The sequence below is a fragment of the Schistocerca piceifrons genome, chromosome 1, assembly GCF_021461385.2.
Source record: "Schistocerca piceifrons isolate TAMUIC-IGC-003096 chromosome 1, iqSchPice1.1, whole genome shotgun sequence".
Taxonomy (NCBI): domain Eukaryota; kingdom Metazoa; phylum Arthropoda; class Insecta; order Orthoptera; family Acrididae; genus Schistocerca; species Schistocerca piceifrons.
Window position 1 is genome coordinate 885851266 of NC_060138.1, and position 21905 is coordinate 885873170.

The 21905-nt window shown below is 42.0% G+C and overlaps 1 protein-coding gene across 2 annotated transcripts in view; it reads left to right on the plus strand.

The window, feature by feature from the left end:
- Positions 1-330: 330 nt before the first annotated feature.
- The window catches only part of LOC124792905 (esterase E4-like), a 240405-nt gene continuing 218830 nt past the window's right edge, over positions 331-21905 (plus strand). For both annotated transcript variants that reach the window (XM_047257978.1, XM_047257979.1), the window contains exon 1: positions 331-495. In XM_047257978.1, coding sequence (XP_047113934.1) covers positions 342-495 — 154 coding nt within the window. In that variant the 5' untranslated portion in view covers positions 331-341. The remainder of the gene's footprint in view (positions 496-21905) is intronic.

Consider the following 21905-nt stretch of genomic DNA (forward strand, 5'->3'; position numbering starts at 1 on the left):
ACAGTGAAATATGCTCGGACGATATAGACGAGAGACCAAAATCTGAGTTCGCGTGACGGTCCGGTGAACACTTTGTCAGTCCGGCAGGTCGATACCGACGAGGATGGGGGGATTCACCGATAACCGCGTACGTCGCATTCGCAATAATCGTGCGCGCAGCCACTGCAGATCCGGTCTCGATAGCAGGAACCACGAGTACTGAGGGGGGAGGTGCGGAAAGGAGAGGTGATGACGCGAAGGGGTCCCGGCGTGCACCGCGAATCAGGAGCGGCCGGAGCTGCGTTTAAAGGAGGCGAGAGCGGTGGCGGCCGTAGTGTTGGTGCCGCCGCCTTGCCTCCAGCATGCCCCGTCACCCGCAACGCCAACCGCTGCTGCTGCTGCTGCTGCTGCTGCTGGCGCTACTGGCTGCGGGCTCTGCGCGCGCAGGCTCCCTAGGCTGGGAGCGCTACATGGGCTGGAGGGCCAGGGACGCGCCGCTCAACGACACCGACCTCGGTAGGTCACGCTCCAACGCCCATCCTCACTGCTCTGGAAGGGGCTGCGTAAGGTCGAATCACACTGGACGTCAGCGGAACGGAACAGAAAGCGACGTCGCCGTCACACAAGACGGGACCACAATAAATCGTCACTTCTCTTTGTTGAGTGCCGATCGGCGAAAATGAGGGTACGAATTATCTTTCGTCGTACAAGAAGTCGGAAATAAGGAACTAGCAGTGGTACAGTTTATTAAAGGCCAAAGAAAAATTTAGAACTTATGTTCTAGACCATGATTACATGATCAACTGCTGAGAAGTGAAACAATAGGAAAAGTGTTGTCCGGACGTTTCAGAACGCCGACATTTACTCGCCAGAGAAAGTATACAGGGTGGTCCATTGAGAGTGGCCAGGCCAAATATTTCACGAAATAAGCGTCAAACGAAGGAACAACAAAGAACGAAACTTGTCTAGCTTGAAGGGGGAAACCAGATGGCGATATGGTTGGCCCGCTAGATGGCGCTGCCATAGTTCAAACGGATATCAACTACATTTTTTTAAATAGGAACCCCCATTTTTATTACATATTCGTGTAGTACGTAAAGAAATATGAATGTTTTAGTTGGATCACTTTTTTCGCTTTGTGATAGATAGTGCTGTAATAGTCACAAACACATGGCTCACAATTTTAGGCGAACAGTTGGTAGCAGGTAGGTTTTTTAAATTAAAATACGGAACGTAGGTAAATTTGAACATTTTATTTCGGTTGTTCCAGTGTGTTACATGTACCTTTGTGAACTTATCATTTCTGAGAACGCATGCTGTTACAGCGTGATTACCTGTAAATACCATATTAATGCAATAAATGTTCAAAATGATGTCCGTCAACCTCAATGCATTTGGCAATACGTGTAACGACATTCCTCTCAACAGCGAGTAGTTCGCCTTCCGTAATGTTCGCGCATGCATTGACAATGCGCTGACGCATGTTGTCAGGCGTTGTCGGTGGATCACGATAGCAAATATCCTTCAACTTTCCCCACAGAAAGAAATCCGGGGACGTTAGATCCGGTGAACATGCGGGCCATGGTATGGTGCTTCGACGACCAATGCACCTGCCATGAAATATGCTATTTAGTAACGCTTCAACCGCACGCGAGCAATGTGCCGGACATCCATCATGTTGCAAGTACATCGCCATTCTGTCATGCAGTGAAACATCTTGTAGTAACATCGGTAGAACGTTACGCAGGAAATCAGCATACATTGCACCATTTAGATTGCCATCAATAAAATGGGGCCCAATTATCCTTCCCCCCATAATGCCGCACCATACATTAACCCGCCAAGGTCGCTGATGTTCCACTTGTCGCAGCCATCGTGGATTTTCCGTTGCGCAATAGTGCATATTATGCCGGTTTACGTTACTGCTGTCGGTGAATGACGCTTCGTCGCTAAATAGAACACGTGCAAAAAATCTGTCATCGTCCCGTAATTTCTCTTGTGCCCAGTGGCAGAACTGTACACGACGTTCAAAGTCGTCATAGTGCATAGAAATATGGTACGGGTGCATTCGATGTTGATGTAGCATTCTCAACACCGACGTTTTTGAGATTCCCGATTCTCGCTCAGTTTGTCTGCTACTGGTGTGCGGATTAGCCGCGACAGCAGCTAAAACACCTACTTGGGCATCATTATTTGTTGAATGTCGTGGTTGACGTTTCACATATGGCTGAACACTTCCTGTTTCCTTAAATAACGTAACTATCTGGCGAACGGTCCGGACACTTGGATGATGTCGTCCAGGATACCGAGCAGCATACATAGCACACGCCCGTTGGGCATTTTGATCACAATAGCCATACATCGACACGATATCGACCTCTCCGCAATTGGTAAAGGTCCATTTTAACACGAGTAATGTATCACGAAGCAAATACCGTCCGCACTGGCGGAATGGTACGTGATACTACGTACTTATACGTTTGTGACTATTACAGCGCCATGTATCACAAAGCGAAAAAAGTGGTCCAACTAAAACATTCATATTTCTTTACGTACTACACAAATGAGTAATAAAATATGGGGGTTTCTATAAAAAAACGCATTTGATATCCGTTTGACCTATGGCAGCGCCATCTAGCGGACCAACCATAGCGCCATCTGGTTTCCCCTTCAAGCTAGACGAGTTTCGTTCTTTGTAGTCTTTTCGTTTGATGGTTATTTCGTGAGATATTTGGCCCAGTCACTATCAATGGACCACCCTGTATACATACACATACATACAAAAACAATATTTAGAAGTGCCAAATGATGCCCAGAAAAATGGAATGATTCACCATCAATAGAGCAGATTCTTTCGCTGTTAAAAAGTGATTATTTAATTATAACTGTTTCATCAATTTAAGTTTTTATTTACACGAAGAGTAGCTTTTCGCCTTTCCACAAGTACTGTAAAATAAACGTTTTTGTTTCAGATATCTGGTCTCTTTTTACCCCATGTACCCTTTGCAATCTATTTCGAAAACAAAGTAATAAATAAAATAAGGAGTAAGAAGATATAATAGAAAAAAATCCACTGCTGTAGCATGTATGAGCGTGGTGACAAAGAGACGTCGCAACCATTCCCCCCCCCCCCCCCCCCAAAGTCAACGTGAAAGCTTTCTTAATGAAAAAACATATCGAGAGATTCCGACCCGTACCATTCGGTCTACCGACGCCCTGTGTAAATGCCAGTGTTTGAAATGCGTTGTGAGTAGTTTTCTATGCGTTCCATTCCGTTCTGTCAAGTGTGAATCGACTTTAAGCCTCACATTACCAAGGGTGGAGTACTTTATGCCCACCATTTGAAAATGTTCAAATCTAGTCAATTACTTTATATGTTAAAATTTAAAAAAAATTATTGTTTGTAATGAATTCTTCTGTCAGATTCCATTATGTTTTAGATTTTTCAGTTAAACTTAATCCAAAAATTTAAGTCTCAGTAGTAGATGTCACTTTTCCCAATGAATGTCGTATTCGGTATTTCTATGTTCTGGGCCTTACTTATACATCAGTATATCTTTAAAAAGTATCTTGAGAATAAAAGTCAACAACAGTGAACTAAATTTGTGTTTTTCAATTTTTTTTTTTTTTGATTTGGTCATAAAGGCTGGAAACGTTACACAAAGTGCGTTGATATTGCTAAGAGTGTACTAAAAGGTATTTTCGGATTGTGGACTCTACTGAAACACCAGTACCTCTTCAAAAAGTATGTTGTTAATTTAATTCAACAACAGTAACGAAAATTTTAGGATAGACATAAAGTAATGCGTGTTATGTTGGTATTGCGCTCTTCTACGATGGTGCATGTCTATTCAGATCAGGCAAAATTAAGTTATATATCACTCTACTTTTTCGAGTGTTTAACTAAAGACGTATAAATTTTATCCTACAATTTGTATTTATCATCGTCCGTATCACGTTTTTTCGTTCTGAGAAACAAACTTTACAGTGAACGTAAATTTAAGTACTGCAATGTAGGCATATGTCTTCATACTTTCTACGTGCGAATGACGTACAAAAGAATACCGGTGATAACACATATTCCCTCAGCTGCAAGAGATAATTGTGATTAGTCTATTTCCCCCCTATGATCTCACTGTACTTAATTAATAGCACGATCAGAGGTATTTGGATGTGAACGCTGAAGGACTATTTTGCTTACAGTAAAATTGTTTGTATGAAAATAATCCAAGCAAATTAAAAAAGCTAGAGTCGTTATTACTTGTTCTACTTATATTTTAAAAGAAAAACAGAACTGTTATTACTTTCGAATAGCAGTGTTTCATTAGCAGGCAGTAGTAAACTTTTAATGCTTACTGTCTATTGTTGGCAGATGGATGTGGGTTCTTGTTGATAGTACTGTGTTGCTATAATCAATCTCTTACGGAGCGCTGACGCCGTTGAAACGTTTATGCATTATAAACTGACCAACTTAACGTTTGCCGTCATCATGTTTCATTTTCTCAAGATGACAAAAGAGGAAGCGAGCCCTAGTGATGTTGCCCTCCACGTTCAAAGCAGTCACGCCGCATTCACATTTGAACAATTGGCCACGTTGTTAGAAGCTACAGAACTTTGGCTATCGTGATACGAAACTGCGAATAGGGACTCTCATCCATCTGGCCAATAACAGGACAAGAAGAGACTGTGTAAAACGGATACTGCACATTAACGTAGTCGCCGGCCGGGGTGGCCTAGCGGTTCTAGGCGCTACAGTCTGGAACCGCGCGACCGCTACGGTCGCAGGTTCGAATCCTGCCTCGGGCATGGATGTTTGGGATGTCCTTAGGTTAGTTAGGTTTAAGTAGTTCTAAGTTCTAGGGGACTGATGACCTCAGAAGTTAAGTCCCATAGTGCTCAGAGCCATTTGAACCATTTTTTTAACGTAGTCGGGAATCCTCATTTTTCACAATAATACAAACTGTTAGCATATACACTTTTGCATTTACTCTGAGCTATTAGTGAAGATTGTAAAGCGGGAAGATGCGGTGCGATGGAGAATTCTACCGAGATTGGTATCTTTTTCTTTTAGAAAATTGTTGCGACGGATATAGGCGATTTCTCTAGTAACTGAAACATCTACAGTAGCTACTACCGGCGCTTGAAGGGCCCAGTCGAATGAATACCATTTCGTTCAGATTCCTGACACTAGAAAATACGAGACACCGACGCCATAACCGAAAGACCTCACCAATTACCAGCGACGGCAAAACATGAGATCCACGTCGTCTTTGCTCTGGACTCATGATGCATCTGTTGGGTACAAAGTAATGTCTATCATCCGAAGGCGCAGGGAGCCATTCGACTTTCCTGAGGACACTTAGTCTTTCTCTGACTTTTAGCTGTCATTCAAGACTGCACAATATCAAGTACGTGGAGTGCACTAAAACCGCTGCAATTATAGCTGCCTGCCACATAATGAAGAATAAGTGAGCATTCTACTACAGCTGTCTTAAATTAAAACAAGGAGGCATCCCGTGATATAGTAATCTAAATGATCAGTTCCAATGAACGAACAATTTATGTTTGTGAAAACTGAAATCGAAAGTTTTTAAAACTTCTAATGTCAAGAAGATCTTCTATATGTACAGATTTGTATTGTTGTGTGTACTAATTCATGTAACGATTTCCAAGTTACCACAAAACGAGCCAATTACAAACAATTCACACTCATTCACTATGTGCGCTCCTAGTAGTATGAATGTGTATGTGCTATTTCCATTCGCACTCGAACTATTCACTATGTGCGAATGTGAATGTGTATGTGCTATTCCCATTCGCACTCGTAAATGAGTCCACGCTAGTGTATCTATTTTGTATTATTTCAGTGTGCAGAAACACTCAATTCATTTCTCAAAAGCATACCGAAGGTTTGGGGCAGATAACAACTCTAACTTTTTCTTAACTTTTTCTTTGTTGTGGCCACTTTCCTCCTGGATGTCACTATTGAATTAACGGGGATATAACATTTTGCCACAGATCGAAATTAAATTCAGGCCAATGCCGAAGTAGTTTCTCCAGATACTGATGGAATTGGAACGTGTTACAGCACGAAGCCACAGTCCAACATTTATCAAACTTCATGAAATGTTCATAACATATCGGGCGTTAGATGATTAAACTTTAATTCCATTCGGAACTGATATCCATCATCAACATCAGTATGCGGCGTGATTCCTACAGACATAAATAAACTCTTGCATTCGTTGTGGCGTGAAAGCAAACTGACTACCAACGTCGTTTTGAGGAATTTCTTGCCCTGCCTGAAACACGTGCTGTGTCAGTTCATGTAAGCTGCTGGCTGGAGACTGCTATGAAAAAATACGTTTTCCCATTGCATCCCAGACATGCTCTATGAGTGTCAAATCAGGGGAACGAGCAGACAAGCAAAAGATCCTTAAGTTCCTCAGGGCATCTGTAAGAACCCCAGTGTGAGGTCGTGCAATGTCCTGCTGCAATATGCCATTTGGTACTCTCTCCACGAAGTGTATGACAACAAAGCTTAGAATTTTTGTTATGTATTGGAGAGCATTCAGCTTTCCTTCAACAATTACCAAATCTAGAATGAGATTTTCATTCTGCAGCGGAGTGTGCGCTGATACCAAACTTGCTGGCAGATTAAAACTGTGTGCCGGACCGAGACTCGAACTTGGGACATTTGCCTTTCGCGGGCAAGTACTCTACCATCTTTTTTCTCCCGATATAATTCGTTGCGTTTGGTCTGGGCGGACGTCACAAGACATCCGTTCAAGTTGATCGTTGATTCCTTGACTCACAGAACGTGAAAGCGTTCGTGGACGGGGGGCTGGTCGAGTTTTCTGACCTCTCGCCACAGAATTCCATGTTCCAGAGTATTTCGAAACGTGAAAGACTGAATAACGGAACTCAGATTTTTGCTTCATGGGGATGAACGTGTCCGGTGAGATGCAAGAGCGCTTTCTTCGTTAGAAGCAAAACATAGGAGACACAATATTGGGTTGTGTTGTTTGCAGTTGAAGGCTATATTTGGTGAGTTTTTGTGTTGTAAGTTAAGTGTTATGAACGTATACTGTTTCAGAGCACCAGTACATTGAGGATCTCTCGAAAACACGTCGTTTTTGGTACGATTTGATGTAATAAAACGACAGGAAACGATATCTTGGTGGTTAAAGAATTTTCGTATTGGTTGTTTTCATGTGGTAACTTGTGTATTATAAAAATGTGCCCTTTCGTGCCAAAGGCGCATTGAAGATTCATCAAAAAAGCGTCGTTCTTTATCTGGTTTGTTATAATTAAATGTCAGTTAATGACATGATGGCAGTTAAAGCCTTAAGGATATCGTAACATCAGACACGGATATTCATAACGCCAGTTCACTGTCACGTAATGTATAAACATGTAATGTGAAGTAAACTGTTGTTGGTTCGCAATATGTGTTTGCAAATTTTTCATCTTATGTTTTGTAACAGATACTCGGACTTTATGTTAATTTCATAGAAGTATGTTTGTAAGATTCGATGTAAGGTGATTCAATTTTCTCAACATACCTGGCAACAGAGACCAATGAACTACAAGGCTTCTTTCTCCATCACTGTTTGATTCAGTATTTATTTATTTATCTATTCGTCCAGAAAGCTTTCCAGAATGTGGGATTCCTTCATAAATAATTTGTATGATCGTGTGCACGGAACACATGTACACTGAAATGAGACTGTAATTTTTATTTTTTTAAAGACGTGTATCTGACTAATAGAATTCTGATTGAGTACACAAAGAAATGGAAATTACTTACTCTTCCTACAAATCATAAAGAAATCATTTCTCTGACTGTGAGTTTTAAAATATTCCTTATCAGCCCCTAACAACTGATCTGCAATGCTCCTGTATGCAACGGACTACTTAACTCCTCTTGCCACTGCAACTGCGTGATCAGCAAAATCCTAAAAATATTTCTAATGCAATACTACGATCCAAGCAGAGTGCAATGCATGGTCGTAATAATTGCAATAAGTACTGCCATATTTTTTTATGCATAGATAGAAAAACTGAATGATCAGGAGAGGTTTGGTCAACTAGTCTTAAACAGTGTAAAAAAATTAAAGAAACCAATAAAGACTTTCATTTACTATACACGCAAAATAGATTATTTAAACACTGACAAACTGTACACATACCTTAATTATTCCACGAAGTTTATACTCAATAATCACATCTCTGGTCACAACAAACAGACGAATATTACTCTCAATGTATGCATGCACAAATCTGACAAAATCCCTCCACTGCGCAAGCAAGCAACAGCTACGAGCAGCAAAAAGAGAAAAATCCTCAATCAATAGCAAAGTCTCCTCCGGTGCTACAAGTACAATCACTGCAGGCTGCATCTCTCAGCCGCAGGCTACTTTCGACGACTTCCGATTCCTCTCAACAACTGTTCGCTCTCTGCTACTAGCAATAATATCTGACTCATAGTTTATGTACGCACACCACAGCAGAATCATTGTTCAACTTTGCAAAGAATTATTAACGTCCAAGCATGCATGATTGCACACTTGAATGCATACATGCATGCGCATGCACACAAACACACACACACGCACACACTCACACAAATACACACACACACACACACACACACACACACACACACACACACACACACACACAAGCGCGTGCGTGGGCAGGCAGACAGACAAACGTGTGTGCACTCACACATGAAGTACAGAAAATTTAACGTTAATATTGCAGCAAATTAATGGTTTTTCAGTTTGTCTACAGGATAACTTGCACTACTTGCAGTAAGAGATTTTGTACTTTCTTTTTCAAGTCTTGTATGTCACATATTCCAAAATTTCTGGTAATTTCTGAGAAAGTACAGCAAATATGGAGGTAAACCTGCACAGCGAGATTTTGTTACGGCGACTGTAGTAGGAAAAAACGGTCTGAGAGAAGATTTGTAGACACGCTGGGTAACCGTGCTGTCTGGGGCGGCTTGCCACGGTTCGAACAGCTCCCCCCGTCGGAGGTTCGAGGCCTCCCTCGGGCATGGGTGTGTGTGTTGTCCTTAGCGTAAGTTAGGTTAAGTAGTGTGTAAGCTTAGGGACCGATGACCTCAGCGGTTTGGCCCCATAGGAACTTGCCACCACCAAGATATCCAGCAACTTCTGTCACGTCAGCCATCGCGATGGGGACCATTAAAAAATGCGTTCTGTAAACTTATGTAGTGTTAAATTACGATCGATGTATCACAAGACAGCCTCAAACACTGTTTCCTACGAAGAAGAAGAAAAAACAGACCTATGCTCAACGAATGCGTTTTAAGAGGTTGCTGACCAACTTTCTAGCAGTGACTCTTTTACTGCTGTAACACATTTAAAAAATCGTTATAGATCCTAATTGTCTTCTTTTTTAAGTAGAGTATCGATATATTTCATCCTACCATTCCCGAATAATCCATTAAAACTACAGTCTTCCACAAAATGTACAGTCGAGGACAAAACGAACGAGACCCCTCGCCTTTTCGTTATGCTGATCCGCACAGCTTTACAGTCTGCTACACAGCATAACAGGCAAGGCGACGAGGTGCTACCAACATACTATGCACAGGCGTGAAATTCAAAAACTATCCGAACTTTGTCAGACTTTTGAATCATGTGTAAGACTATGCTGTAAGACTATGCTGATTAAGCCTAGGTGCGTTAAATTGATACTCAAATAAAGTGTCAGGCACGGACCAATAACAATAAATTCTTAACTACTTGTTATAGTATTTCAGTATCTGCCATCGTCTTCAGAAGTGGATATCGCATACGACGTTCCTAAGGTGTTTATAACTGGATATTGCAGACGACTTCGAACAAAATTTGAATGTAGCTTCGTAAAAGCTTTATACATGAGGTGAAAAGGGTTTCGCGGGATGCTTTGGCCGAGCAGTTCTAGGCACTTCAGTCACGAACCGCGCGGCTGCTTCAGTCTCAGGTTGGAATCCTACCTCGAGCATGGACGTGTGTGATGTCCTTAGGTTAGGGAGGTTTAAGTAGTTCTAGGCCTAGGGGACGGATGACCTAAGCAGTTTGGTCTCATAGATCTTTGAGCCATTGCTTGACGTGTCGCGTAAAGTTTCTTTACAAAAACTGCCGCATCTTTAGATTGCGTAGACATAGAAACTCACTTTTTTACGCCACCAAGGGACCGTATACCGCAGGAAGTGTGATACAGTTCCGCTTATTTTGTCTACGCGTACTCGAGGCTCGAGGTTAACGGGTTTTAAGGGTTAGGTAGACAGAAAGATGGTCAAGAAAGTGAGACTAGTAGGGTTCCATTTTTACCGATTTAGGTGACGAAATCCTAACAACGAAAATGGCTTCTACAGTTACTGAAGATGAGGGCCGCATAAATAATTCCCCTTACTCTTTATTCGAAATGTTCTAGTTGCAGTCGATACATCAGCATATTAATCGTAGCTTCGCTTTCGATCCAAATAATGTTAACAGGAATGCAAATAAAATCCATTTGCCTATACACATGGTAATTCAGATCCCAGTATTAATGCCACCGTTTTAGAAGTGCGAGCATTCCCATTGCTAGCTAGTTTAAGAAACACTTCGGCTAATAAACGTTTTCCGGCTGTGGCAGGTCTAATGGAGAGTTCGAAACATTGTAGAATACGTTTGGCAGCTATGTCGCCATTTATTTCCTGGGGTGGTGCAGAATTATCCAGCTAAATTTACTCGCTAATAACAATATTTTGTTATTTCGATACACATTCTGAATGATTGTCACATAAGCGGTGACATAAAGGTAGAAAATTCATATTTTTGAGTCCAGAAAGATCTATGGAACAGAAACTGCAGATCATTTTGCCATCTTCATTGAGAAATTGCCGGCTTATTCATGTCTGGGGTAATAATAGAGGGCTCTTTACCTGGGTTGTCTGCTAGCCTAGTGAAAGGTGTTTGCTACTGCAAGGGAGGTCTGGTTTGTTTTCGGTTCTAATCTCGATGGAGGCAGATGGACTATCAGCAAAGTACTTTTAAGAAATTGTCGCACCCCTAATACGTTTTATTGCTACCTTTATTCCGCACCGGCGCCCAATGGATGTCAATATGAAACACTTCTAGAATTTCATACTTGTTACTGCCTACTTTTTCCGCTTCTGTCAATAATTAAATCGACTTAAGTGTGGCACTGAATGATTTTTAACTGAATTTCATTACGAATCTTCACGCATTGCTAAATTTGCACACTTTCATTGTAGGTCAGCAACAGTGATCCAGTATGACTGGTCTGAACGTTGGCACAGACCGTTTCGTGGCCGGATGCGCATAATATTTTGCTAATTCGTAACGATCTGGGGTACTTTGTCTTACTAAAACAATTATGTTATCTCGATAAGAAAATGGCTCTGAGCACTATGGGACTTAACTTCTGAGGTCATCAGTCCCCTAGAACTTAGAACTACTTAAACCTAACTAACCTAAGGACATCACGCACATCCATGCCCGAGGCAGGATTCGAACCTGCGACCGTAGCGGTCGCGCGGTTCCAGAATGTAGTGCCTAGAACCGCTTGGTCACTCCGGCCGGCTATCTCGATAAGCTGAAATTCATTTTTGTTACTACAGTTCATGCTAATTAGCGTTTCCTCTTTCATTTATATCTAATATTTACACGTTGCTTTTAACACACTAATCAGCATTAATATAGTCTTACACATGATTGAAAACAGTCTGACAAAGTTCGGATAATTTTTCAATTTCACGCCTGTGCATAGTATGTTGGTAGCACTTCGTCGCCTTGCCTGTTATGCTGTGTAGCAGTCTTACACATGATTGAAAACAGTCTGACAAAGTTCGGATAATTTTTCAATTTCACGCCTGTGCATAGTATGTTGGTAGCACTTCGTCGCCTTGCCTGTTATGCTGTGTAGCAGCAAGCTGTGCGGATCAGCATAACGAAAAGGCGAGGGCTCTCGCGCGTTTTCTCCACGACTGTACACATCCAGCTAAAAATATAAGATTTATTCCAATTTTAGGACTCAGAAAAGAGGTCACGATCAATTCGATCGGAGCCAGTATTACTCATTTCCAGTAGACAAATTGCAGAACGATCTCACGTAAACCGATTCGGTAATTTTAATAGGTTTACTCGACAAACAATATCTCCTGTATGTATCAGAAAGGCATAATTTATTCTATATCACAACCAATCAGACCCTCTAGAGCAGACGCGTAGTTGTTCTTTGCATTCTCAGATTTGCTCTCACTAGAATTTTCCATACCGATTTGCTTACGACAAATGGACAGTCATCGGGATGTGCAACGGAGAATACGACAAAGATATTGACCATAATAGTACAGTTAGCATGCAGTTCGGTATTTCGTGTAACCCTTTATCAGTACAGTTTAGTGGAAGTGGATGTGCTTCCCCCCAGTCTTTTTTGTTGTTGTTTTGGTCTTCAGCCCAGAGACTGGTTTGATGCATCTCTCCATGCTACCGTATACTGTGCAAGATTCTTCATCTCGTAGTACCTACTGCAACCTACATCCTTCTGAATCTGCTTAATGTATTCATCTCTTGATCTCTGTCTACGATTTTTACCCTCCACGCTGCCCTCCAATACTAAACTGGTGAACCCTTGATGCCTCAGAACATGTCCTACCAAACGATCCATTCATCTAGTCAAGTTGTGCCACAAATTCCTCCTCTCCCCAATTCTATTCAGTACCTCCTCATTAGTTACGTGATCTGTCCATCTAATCTTCATCATTCTTCTGTAGCACCACATTTCGAAAGCTTCTATTCTCTTCTTGCCTTAACTATTTATCGTCCATGTTTCGCTTCCATACATGGCTACACTCCATATAAATACTTTCAGAAAAGACTTCCTGACACTTAGATCTATACTCGTTCTTAACAAATGTCTCTTCTTCAGAAACGCTTTCCCTGCCATTGCCAGTCTACATTTTATATTCTCTCTACTTTGACCATCATCAGTTACTTCGCTCCCCAAATAGCAAACCTCATCTACAACTTTAAGTGTGTAATTCCCTCAGCATCACCTGATTGAATTAGACTACATTCCATTATCCTCGTTTTGCTTTTGTTGATGGTCAGCTTATATCCTGCTTTCAAGACACTGTCCATTCCGTTCAATTGCTCTTCCAAGTCCTTTGCTGTCTCTGACAGAATTACAATGTCGTCGGCGAACCTCAAAGTTTTTATTTCTTCTCCGTGGATTTTAATTCCTACTCCGAATTTTTCTTTTGTCTCCTTTACTGCTTACTCAATATACAGACTGAGTAACATCGGGGAGAGGCTACAACCCTGTCTCACTCCCTTTCCTACCACTGCTTCCCTTTCATGCTCCACGACTCATAACTGCCATATGGCTTCTGTACAAATTGTAAATAGCCTTTCGTTCCCTGTATTTGACCCCTTCCACCTTCAGAATTTGAAAGAGAATATTCTACTAAACATTGTCAAAAGCTTTCTCTAAGTCTACAAATGCTAGAAACGTAGGTTTGCCTTTCCTTCACCTACGTTCTAAGATAAGACGTAGGGTCAGTATTGCCTCACGTGTTCCTACATTTCTACGGAATCCAAACTGATCTTCCCCAAGGTCGGCTTCTACGAGTTTTTCCATTCGTCTGTAAAGAATTCGTGTTAGTATTTTGCAGCTGTGACTTATTAAACTGATAATTCGTTAAATTTCACACCTGTCAACACCTGCTTTCTTTGGAATTGGAATTACCGTACTATATTCTTCTTGAAGTCTGAGGGTATTTCACCTGTCTCATACATCTTGCTCACCAGATGGTAGAGTTTTGTCAGGGCTGGCTCTCCCAAGGCTACCAGTAGTTGTAATGGAATGTTGTCTACTCCCGGGGCCCTGTTTCGACTCAGTTCTTTCAGTGCTCTGTCAAACTTGTCACGCATCTTCATCTACTCTCTCTTCCATTTCCTTAATATTGCCCTACATTACATCGGCCTTGTATAGACCCTCTATGTACTCCTTCCACATTTCTGCTTTCCCTTCTTTGCTTAGAACTGGTTTTCCGTCTAAACTCTTGACGCTCATTCAAGTGGTTCCCTTTTCTCCAAAGGTGTCTCTAATTTTCCTGTAGGCAGTGCCTATCTTACACCTAGTGATAGATGCTTCGACATCCTTACATTTGTCCTCTAGCCATCCCTGCTTAGCATTTCTGTCGATCTCATTTTTGAGACGTTTGTATTCTTTTCTGTCTACTTCATTTACTGCGTTTATATTTTTTCTCCTTTCATCAATTAAGCTCAATATCTCTTCTGTTATCCAAGGATTTCTAGCCGGCCGCGGTGGTCTAGCGGTTCTGGCGCTGCAGTCCGGAACCGCGGGACTGCTACGGTCGCAGGTTCGAATCCTGCCTCGGGCATGGGTGTGTGTGATGTCCTTAGGTTAGTTAGGTTTAAGTAGTTCTAAGTTCTAGGGGACTTATGACCTAAGATGTTGAGTCCCATAGTGCTCAGAGCCATTTGAACCATTTTTTGAAGGATTTCTACTACCCCTCGTATTTTTACCTACTTGATCCTCTGCTGCCTTCACTATTTCATATCTCAAAGCTACCCGTTCTTCTTCTACTGTATTTCTTTTCCACGTCCGTGTCAGTCGTTCCTAACGCTCTCTATGAAAGTCTCTACAATATCTGGTGGAAGAGGCCTGGAGACACTGGAAGGTTTCAGATAGATTATATAATGGTAAGACAGAGATTTAGGAACCTGATTTTAAATTGTAAGACATTTCCAGGGGCAGATATGGACTCTGACCACAATTTATTGGTTATGAACTGTAGACTAAAACTGAAGAAACTGCAAAAAGGTGGGAATTTAAAGAGATGGGACCTGGATAAACTGACTAAACCAGAGGTTGTACAGAGTTTCAGGGAGAGCATAAGGGAACAATTGACAAGAATGGGGGAAAGAAATACAGTAGGAGAAGAATGGGTAGCTTTGAGGGATGAAGTAGTGAAGGCAGCAGAGGATCAAGTAGGTAAAAATACGAGGGGTAGTAGAAATCCTTGGATAACAAAAGAGATATTGAGTTTAATTGATGAAAGGAGAAAAAATATAAACGCAGTAAATGAAGTAGACAGAAAGGAATACAAACGTCTCAAAAATGAGATCGACAGGAATGCTAAGCAGGGATGGCTAGAGGACAAATGTAAGGATGTCGAAGCATCTATCACTAGGGGTAAGATAGGTACTATCTACAGGAAAATTAGAGACACCTTTGGAGAAAAGGGAACCACTTGTATGAACGTCAAGAGTTCAGATGGAAACTCAGTTCTAAGCAAAGAAGGGAAAGCAGAAAGGCGGAAGGAGTATATAGAGGGTCTATACAAGGGAGATGTACCTGAGGGCAATGTTGTAGAAATGGAAGAGGATGTAGATGAAGATGAAATGGGAGATATGATACTGCGTGTAGAGTTTGACAGAGCACTGAATGACCTAAGTCGAAACAAGGCCCCGGGAGTAGACAACATTCCATTGGAACTACTGACAGCCTTGGGAGACCCAGGCCTAACAAAACTCTACCATATAATAATTCCAATCCCAAAGAAAGCAGGCGTTGACAGATGTGAAAATTATGAACTATCAGTGTAATAAATCACGGCTGCAAAATACTAACGCGAATTCTTTACAGACGAATGGAAAAACTGGTAGAAGCTGACGTTGGGGAAGATCAGTTTTGATTCCGTAGAAATATACTCGTAGGAACACGTGAGGCAATACTGACCCTACGACTTATTTTAGAAGGTAGATTAAGAAAAGGCAATCCTACGTTTCTAGCATTTGTAGACTTAGAGAAAGCTTTTGACAATGTTGACTAGAATATTCTCTTTCAAATTCTGAAGGCGGCAGGGGTCAAATACAGGGAGCGAAAGGCTATTTACAATTTGTACATAAACCAGATGGCAGTTATAAGAGTCGAGGGACATGAAAGGGAAGCAGTGGTTGGGTAGAGAGTGAGACAGGGTTGTAGCCTCTCCCCGGTGTTATTCAATCTGTATATTGAGCAAGCAGTAAAGGAAACAAAAGAAAAATTCGGAGTAGGTATTAAAAGTCATGGAGAAGAAATAAAAACTTTAAGGTTCGCCGATGACATTGTAATTGTGTCAGAGACAGCAAAGGACTTGGAAGAGCAGCTGAACGGAATGGACAGTGTCTTGAAAGGAAGATATAAGATGAACGTCAACAAAAGCAAAACGAGGATAATGGAATGTAGTCAAATGGCGTCGGGTGATGCTGCGGGAATTAGATTAGGAAATGAGACACTTAAAGTAGTAAAGGAGTTTTGCTATTTGGGGAGCAAAATAACTGATGATGGTCGAAGGAGAGAGGATATCAAATGTAGACTGGCAATGGCAAGGAAAGCACTTCTGAAGAAGAGAAATTTGTTAACATCGAGTATAGATTTAAGCGTCAGGAAGTCGTTTTTGAAAGTATACGTATGGAGTGTAGCCATGTATGGAAGTGAAACATCGACAATAACTAGTTTGGACAAGAAGAGAATAGAAGCTTTCGAAATGAGGTGCTACAGAAGTATGCTGAAGATTAGATGGGTAGATCACATAACTAATGAGGAGGTACTGAATAGGATTGGGGAGAAGAGGAGTTTGTGGCACAACTTGACTGAAAGAAGGGATCGGTTGGTAGGACATGTTCTGAGGCATCAAGGGATCACCAATTTAGCATTGGAGGGCAGCGTGGAGGGTAAAAATCATAGAGGGAGACCAAGAGATGAATACACTAAACAAATTCAGAAGGATGTAGGTTGCAGTAAGTACTGGGAGATGAAGAAGCTTGCACAGGATAGAGTAGCGTGGAAAGCTGTATCAAACCAGTCTCAGGACTGAAGACCACAACAACAACAACAACAACAACAACAACAACCCTGTATTCACCTGACGAAAAATCTTGTTCCTCCTGCCACCGAACTTCACTAATTTCCGCTATATCTAACTTTAAACTATCCACTTCCCTTTTTCAATTTTCTAACCTACCTGTCCAATTAAAGGATCTGACATTCCAAATTCCCCCAGTGGTATCTACTTTAATTCTCCACATGGTAAATGGGTTGATCCTATGTCAGTCTGTTTGTCTTAGGAATTTTCTACATCTGTCGGTTCGCTGTTTTGTTGGTCAACCGCTGAAATGGACATTTCGATGTTAAATAATTAAAACTATAGAGATACAGTTCTACGACCGATTATTCGACCTGACTGCCAGTAATACATGTGACCCTTTACACGCCACCCACAGGTACTTTAACTTCCCGGAATGTTGTGCTTTCGATCTCACATCGATCCGTCTTGTCCGAAGCTCGTGGTCTAGTGGCTAGCGTTGCTGCATCTGGATCACGGTTATCCCGTATTCAATACCCGGTCAGGGTGGGGATTTTCTCTGCCCGGGTCTGGGTGTTTTTGTTGTCTTCATCATTTCATCATCATCACCATCATTCCTGACAGTGGCAAGATTGGACTGTGCGAAAACTGGACTGTGTAAAAACTGGGACTTTGTAGGGCGCTGATGACCGTGTAGTTGAGCTCCCCATATACCAAACATCATCATCGATCTGTCTTAGTATATGCCACTTCCCTCTCTCATGTGTCATCTTTTGTATGTGTATGGTAGACACAGAATGACAGTTATTCGTGCAGATGAGTGAAAACAACATCTGGGTAGAGAGGGAAGAACTTCTGGTCATATGGGGTCACTACGCTTTCAAGCACCTTGTATGCATCTGCTTGACTCATTACCTCATTTAGACGTATATACAAGCACTAGTCAGAATTACTCCCACTATATTCCCCTCTCCCTCCTCATATTCTTGACACACCTATAAAACTCTTTGGGAAAGATGATGCTTCTGACGGTTTTTAGATGCATTAAATAACAACCAGGTATCCCAGTCTTGCTTCAATAGCGTGTGCCAAACTCCCTACCGTTACATGTCTGACGAACGGACGTTCATTCCATCCCTTTCGCATTGAGAGAGGTGCAAAATGTGTTTCTAAAGCATACTAATTTACTTACGAGGAATATCCAGCTGTGCTTACAAAAATAAAGAAATCTGGTTACAAGCAATAATTTTTCAAATATTCTTACATCCATTGGACTATGACAGGAGGAGCTAGCAGGCTGGGAGATAGAGCTGTCGACAAGCCGAACAGTAATGAGCATGACCTACCACTCTCAGCAGTGATGAGATATGGACTAGTAGGTGGGGTGCGATTATGGCGTCCCTAATCATTCGGTTACGACAGCAGCTGTGACCTGCCACATAGATCTGGTGTTGTGGTCAGTACTGTTTGTGGGTGCTGGTCCCAGTTCTGCGATATCCTTATCTGACGGTATGGTGGAGAATAATGTCCTGGATTGAGAGAATATGTTTCCCATGCTTTAATATAGCATTGTTGTGTAATACTTAGGTCGTCGTTGTTGGAGTCAGTGGTAGGAATCTCCGTGTAATAGATAATTAAAACTAAATGCAGATACAGTTCTACAGAGAATACGGCAAATATATTGAGCATAATACTACAGTTAGCACGCAGTTCGGTATTCTGTGTAACCCTTTATCAGTACAGTTTGGTGGAAGTGGATGTGCTTCCCCCCAGTCATTTCTCTGCCCGGGAACTGGGTGTTTTTGTTGTCTTCATCATTTCATTGTATTGGACCATACACATCATTTTCAGTAGCAAATAGGCCTACAACTATGTGTTAGCTGCCCACCGTGTATGTAACAACATACCGTATCGGCATTATCCGGAGAATGCAGGAGAGTAGTTCCTCGTAATCTAGGCGTGTACAGTCTGTGATATTCCCACCTATGTCTTGGGATCTGTTTGACGTTGTTACCGTGGGCGGGAGATCTCTCGTCCAGAATTGATACATCAGTAATGTTAAGCACCAAGTGCCTTGAGCCTCAGGACAACGTGAGGCAATTTTCGAGTATTCTTACTATCTCCAGTAGGCAAACTGCAGCTGTTATGCAAGTTATCCATTAGGTGACACCACATGGATGTAATTGGCACAGAGTACAGTGGAACACATTGTAAATATTGTTTTTTGCAGTTCAAAAATACTTAAATAGTCTTACACTGTGTCAAGTGCATGAACCATTCTGTAGTTGTGTACTGCTGCCTCCAACCTGGAAATAGCATGTTCTTTAACCCAGGAGGAAGTAAAAGCACATTTCTCCTCTTGGTCACATGTCTGGACACTGTAAAAACTAGAAGGTAGTTACCGATAACTTTGTTCACGCTTAGGCTTGTGAGAAATTTATTTTATATCTTTATAAACAGGAAGTCATCCTCTTTAAGCAATCTATTCCAACTATCTTAGCGTTGCCCGCAATCACAACACTTTTTCCCTGGCAGTCACCTTCCATGCAGAAGTTGTAGTGTAATGTTACATAATCGTATACTGTATGCAGGATGACTACGCTCTCTACTCATTACAACTTCTCTCGACCGATTACCACATCTTTATAGTTGAAGTATATATGTGACTCAATGTCTATCACTTTCTCTGTATAAGTAACAACAGAATCCATATTTTTTTCCCAAGGATCTGCCACAAGCTCTCTCTCTCTCTCTCTCTCTCTCTCTCTCTCTCTCGTTCTCTCTCTCACACACACACTCTCTCTCTCAAACTTTAGCACAGGTCTCAATCAATTAGCAGACAGATTGTGCAGTGATTCTAATAGTCCACTCATCCTCAAAAGCTTTCTAGGAAAGCATCCAAGACATCTATCTAGACACTTTGCTTCTGTGCTTATGTCACACTTCTGCCACACTCTAAATATAAATGAAGATCTCCTGTGTGACCACATCGTATCCAAATCTTTTTTACCGAATTTTTGAAAATTTCCACAAGTTTCGATATTTACATTTTTTTCCGTATAAAGTGTACAAGCATAAATAAGCTCTTATTGCTTACATGATTAGATGTGTCTTGCAATGTTGTTTTACGCCATCGACTTTGATACAGAGCGCCAACCTAGCTAGGTGTAAACTTATTCCTCCAATTGCAACTCTAAGTGTCCAAACCAACGCTAAAACACACACACACACACACACACACACACACACACACACACATCGTACATGGATTGCTATTGGAGGGAGTGTGTTGACGTTATTCTGCTGTAAACACACAGTTACACTATTTCTGGTATTGACTTCCAGCAGGGACACCCACTCCCTCCCTCCGCCGACGTTCGAGGCACGTAGCCAGACTGCTACCTTTCCTCTCATAAGTGTTAGTCTCTGATATTACCTGATTTATGGCTCGTCATTGGCGACATTGTGTCGTCGGAGCTCGATACATGAGAGCTGAATTCATAGTAGAATCTTACCGTTCAACACCTGTTGGTATTATTATAACCAGTACATGTATGTAATGTTTTTGCTACGAAATAATGCGTTTTTTGTTAATAAAACTGTATGCAGCAGCTCGCAGACATGTAACATAAATTAATTTTCTGTCTACTTCGTGGTCGACAGGCGATACGCTGGTAGCTTTATGAAGCAACCCCCTGGAGATTACAGACGAAAGCCGTTGGAAAAGAATTATGGACCGTTACTCCTCGGTGAATCCCCTCTCTCAGTTTGCGTATGGCTTTTCCCGCGGTTACTTGAAGCCAATGAGATTGCTCTTCCTCTGGGACGTGCGAAAGAGATGTTGCACGATCGAAGCCTAACCAGTATTCTCAGGGCTGTCTGCAGACTCACAGTGGCGATGTCCGTCCTCATACATCTTAGATCTGTAGCACGGGGACGTATGAGCAGCATCTCTTCATAAATATGGTGCTGGCTCCACTGTTATCAGGTCTGTGCAACTCACATTTCTAGCGATCATTGTGCTTGTGTTGTTTGCATTTTTGAATCACGTTTACTGTTTGCTAATCTTTTAGTGACGTGGTATATTAATACTGCGAGAGTTGCATCTATGGCAGATCCATCCCACTGTAGAATTAGGATTGTATCCCCCCCATTTTGTTCACGTGTAGTGGGTGGGTACGCCTGTTGCGCCAGTCCTGGTCACATTTGAGAGGTACTCGTGACTAATGCACAGATAAGTTTTCAGTAGCAAATAGGCCTACAGCTGTGTGTTAGCTGCCCAGCGTGTGTCTTTAGAATTATGTGGATCAATCGAAATTATGTACCAAATTCGGATTTTCCCGTGGTTAATAAAAAAATGGCTCTGAGCACTATGGGACTTAACATCTATGGTCATCAGTCCCCTAGAACTTAGAACTACTTAAACCTAACTAACCTAAGGACAGCACACAACACCCAGTCATCACGAGGCAGGGAAAATCCCTGACCCCGCCGGGAATCGAACCCGGGAACCCGGGCGCGGGAAGTGAGAACGCTACCGCACGACCACGAGCTGCGGACCCCGTGGTTAATATATGAGGCTCATAGCAATGTCGTGTATACTTGTAGGGTTCAATTTACCACGAGTCTTCTTTCCACTTGGGAGGCTACCTGAGTGAAAAAGGGAGTTGGAGGTAGAAGGGGTGCTGTGTTTCTGATTAGTCCAGGGAGAAAGAGCGTTGGGGAGGGATGTGCTTGGTGCTTAAACTCTTAATAACGTTTATCCACAAAGGAGTCCACAAATTTCCTCTGATGATCAAGTAGGTGTCTGCGAGTTATACTGGTTTGTCTAGGTGTTCTGTAGAGAAATTACGGGCGCGGAGGGTAGTGCTTGGCGCTTAAAATGTTAGCATTGTTTATCTGCAAAGGTGTCGACATGCTATGCGATAGGTTTTTACTGTGGCGGAACGCTCATTCCTCGGACAAATAAGCCAGTTCGGAGGTGATTACACATTTCAAATTCCCCTGTCCCACCCGGGGAGACGGTGTG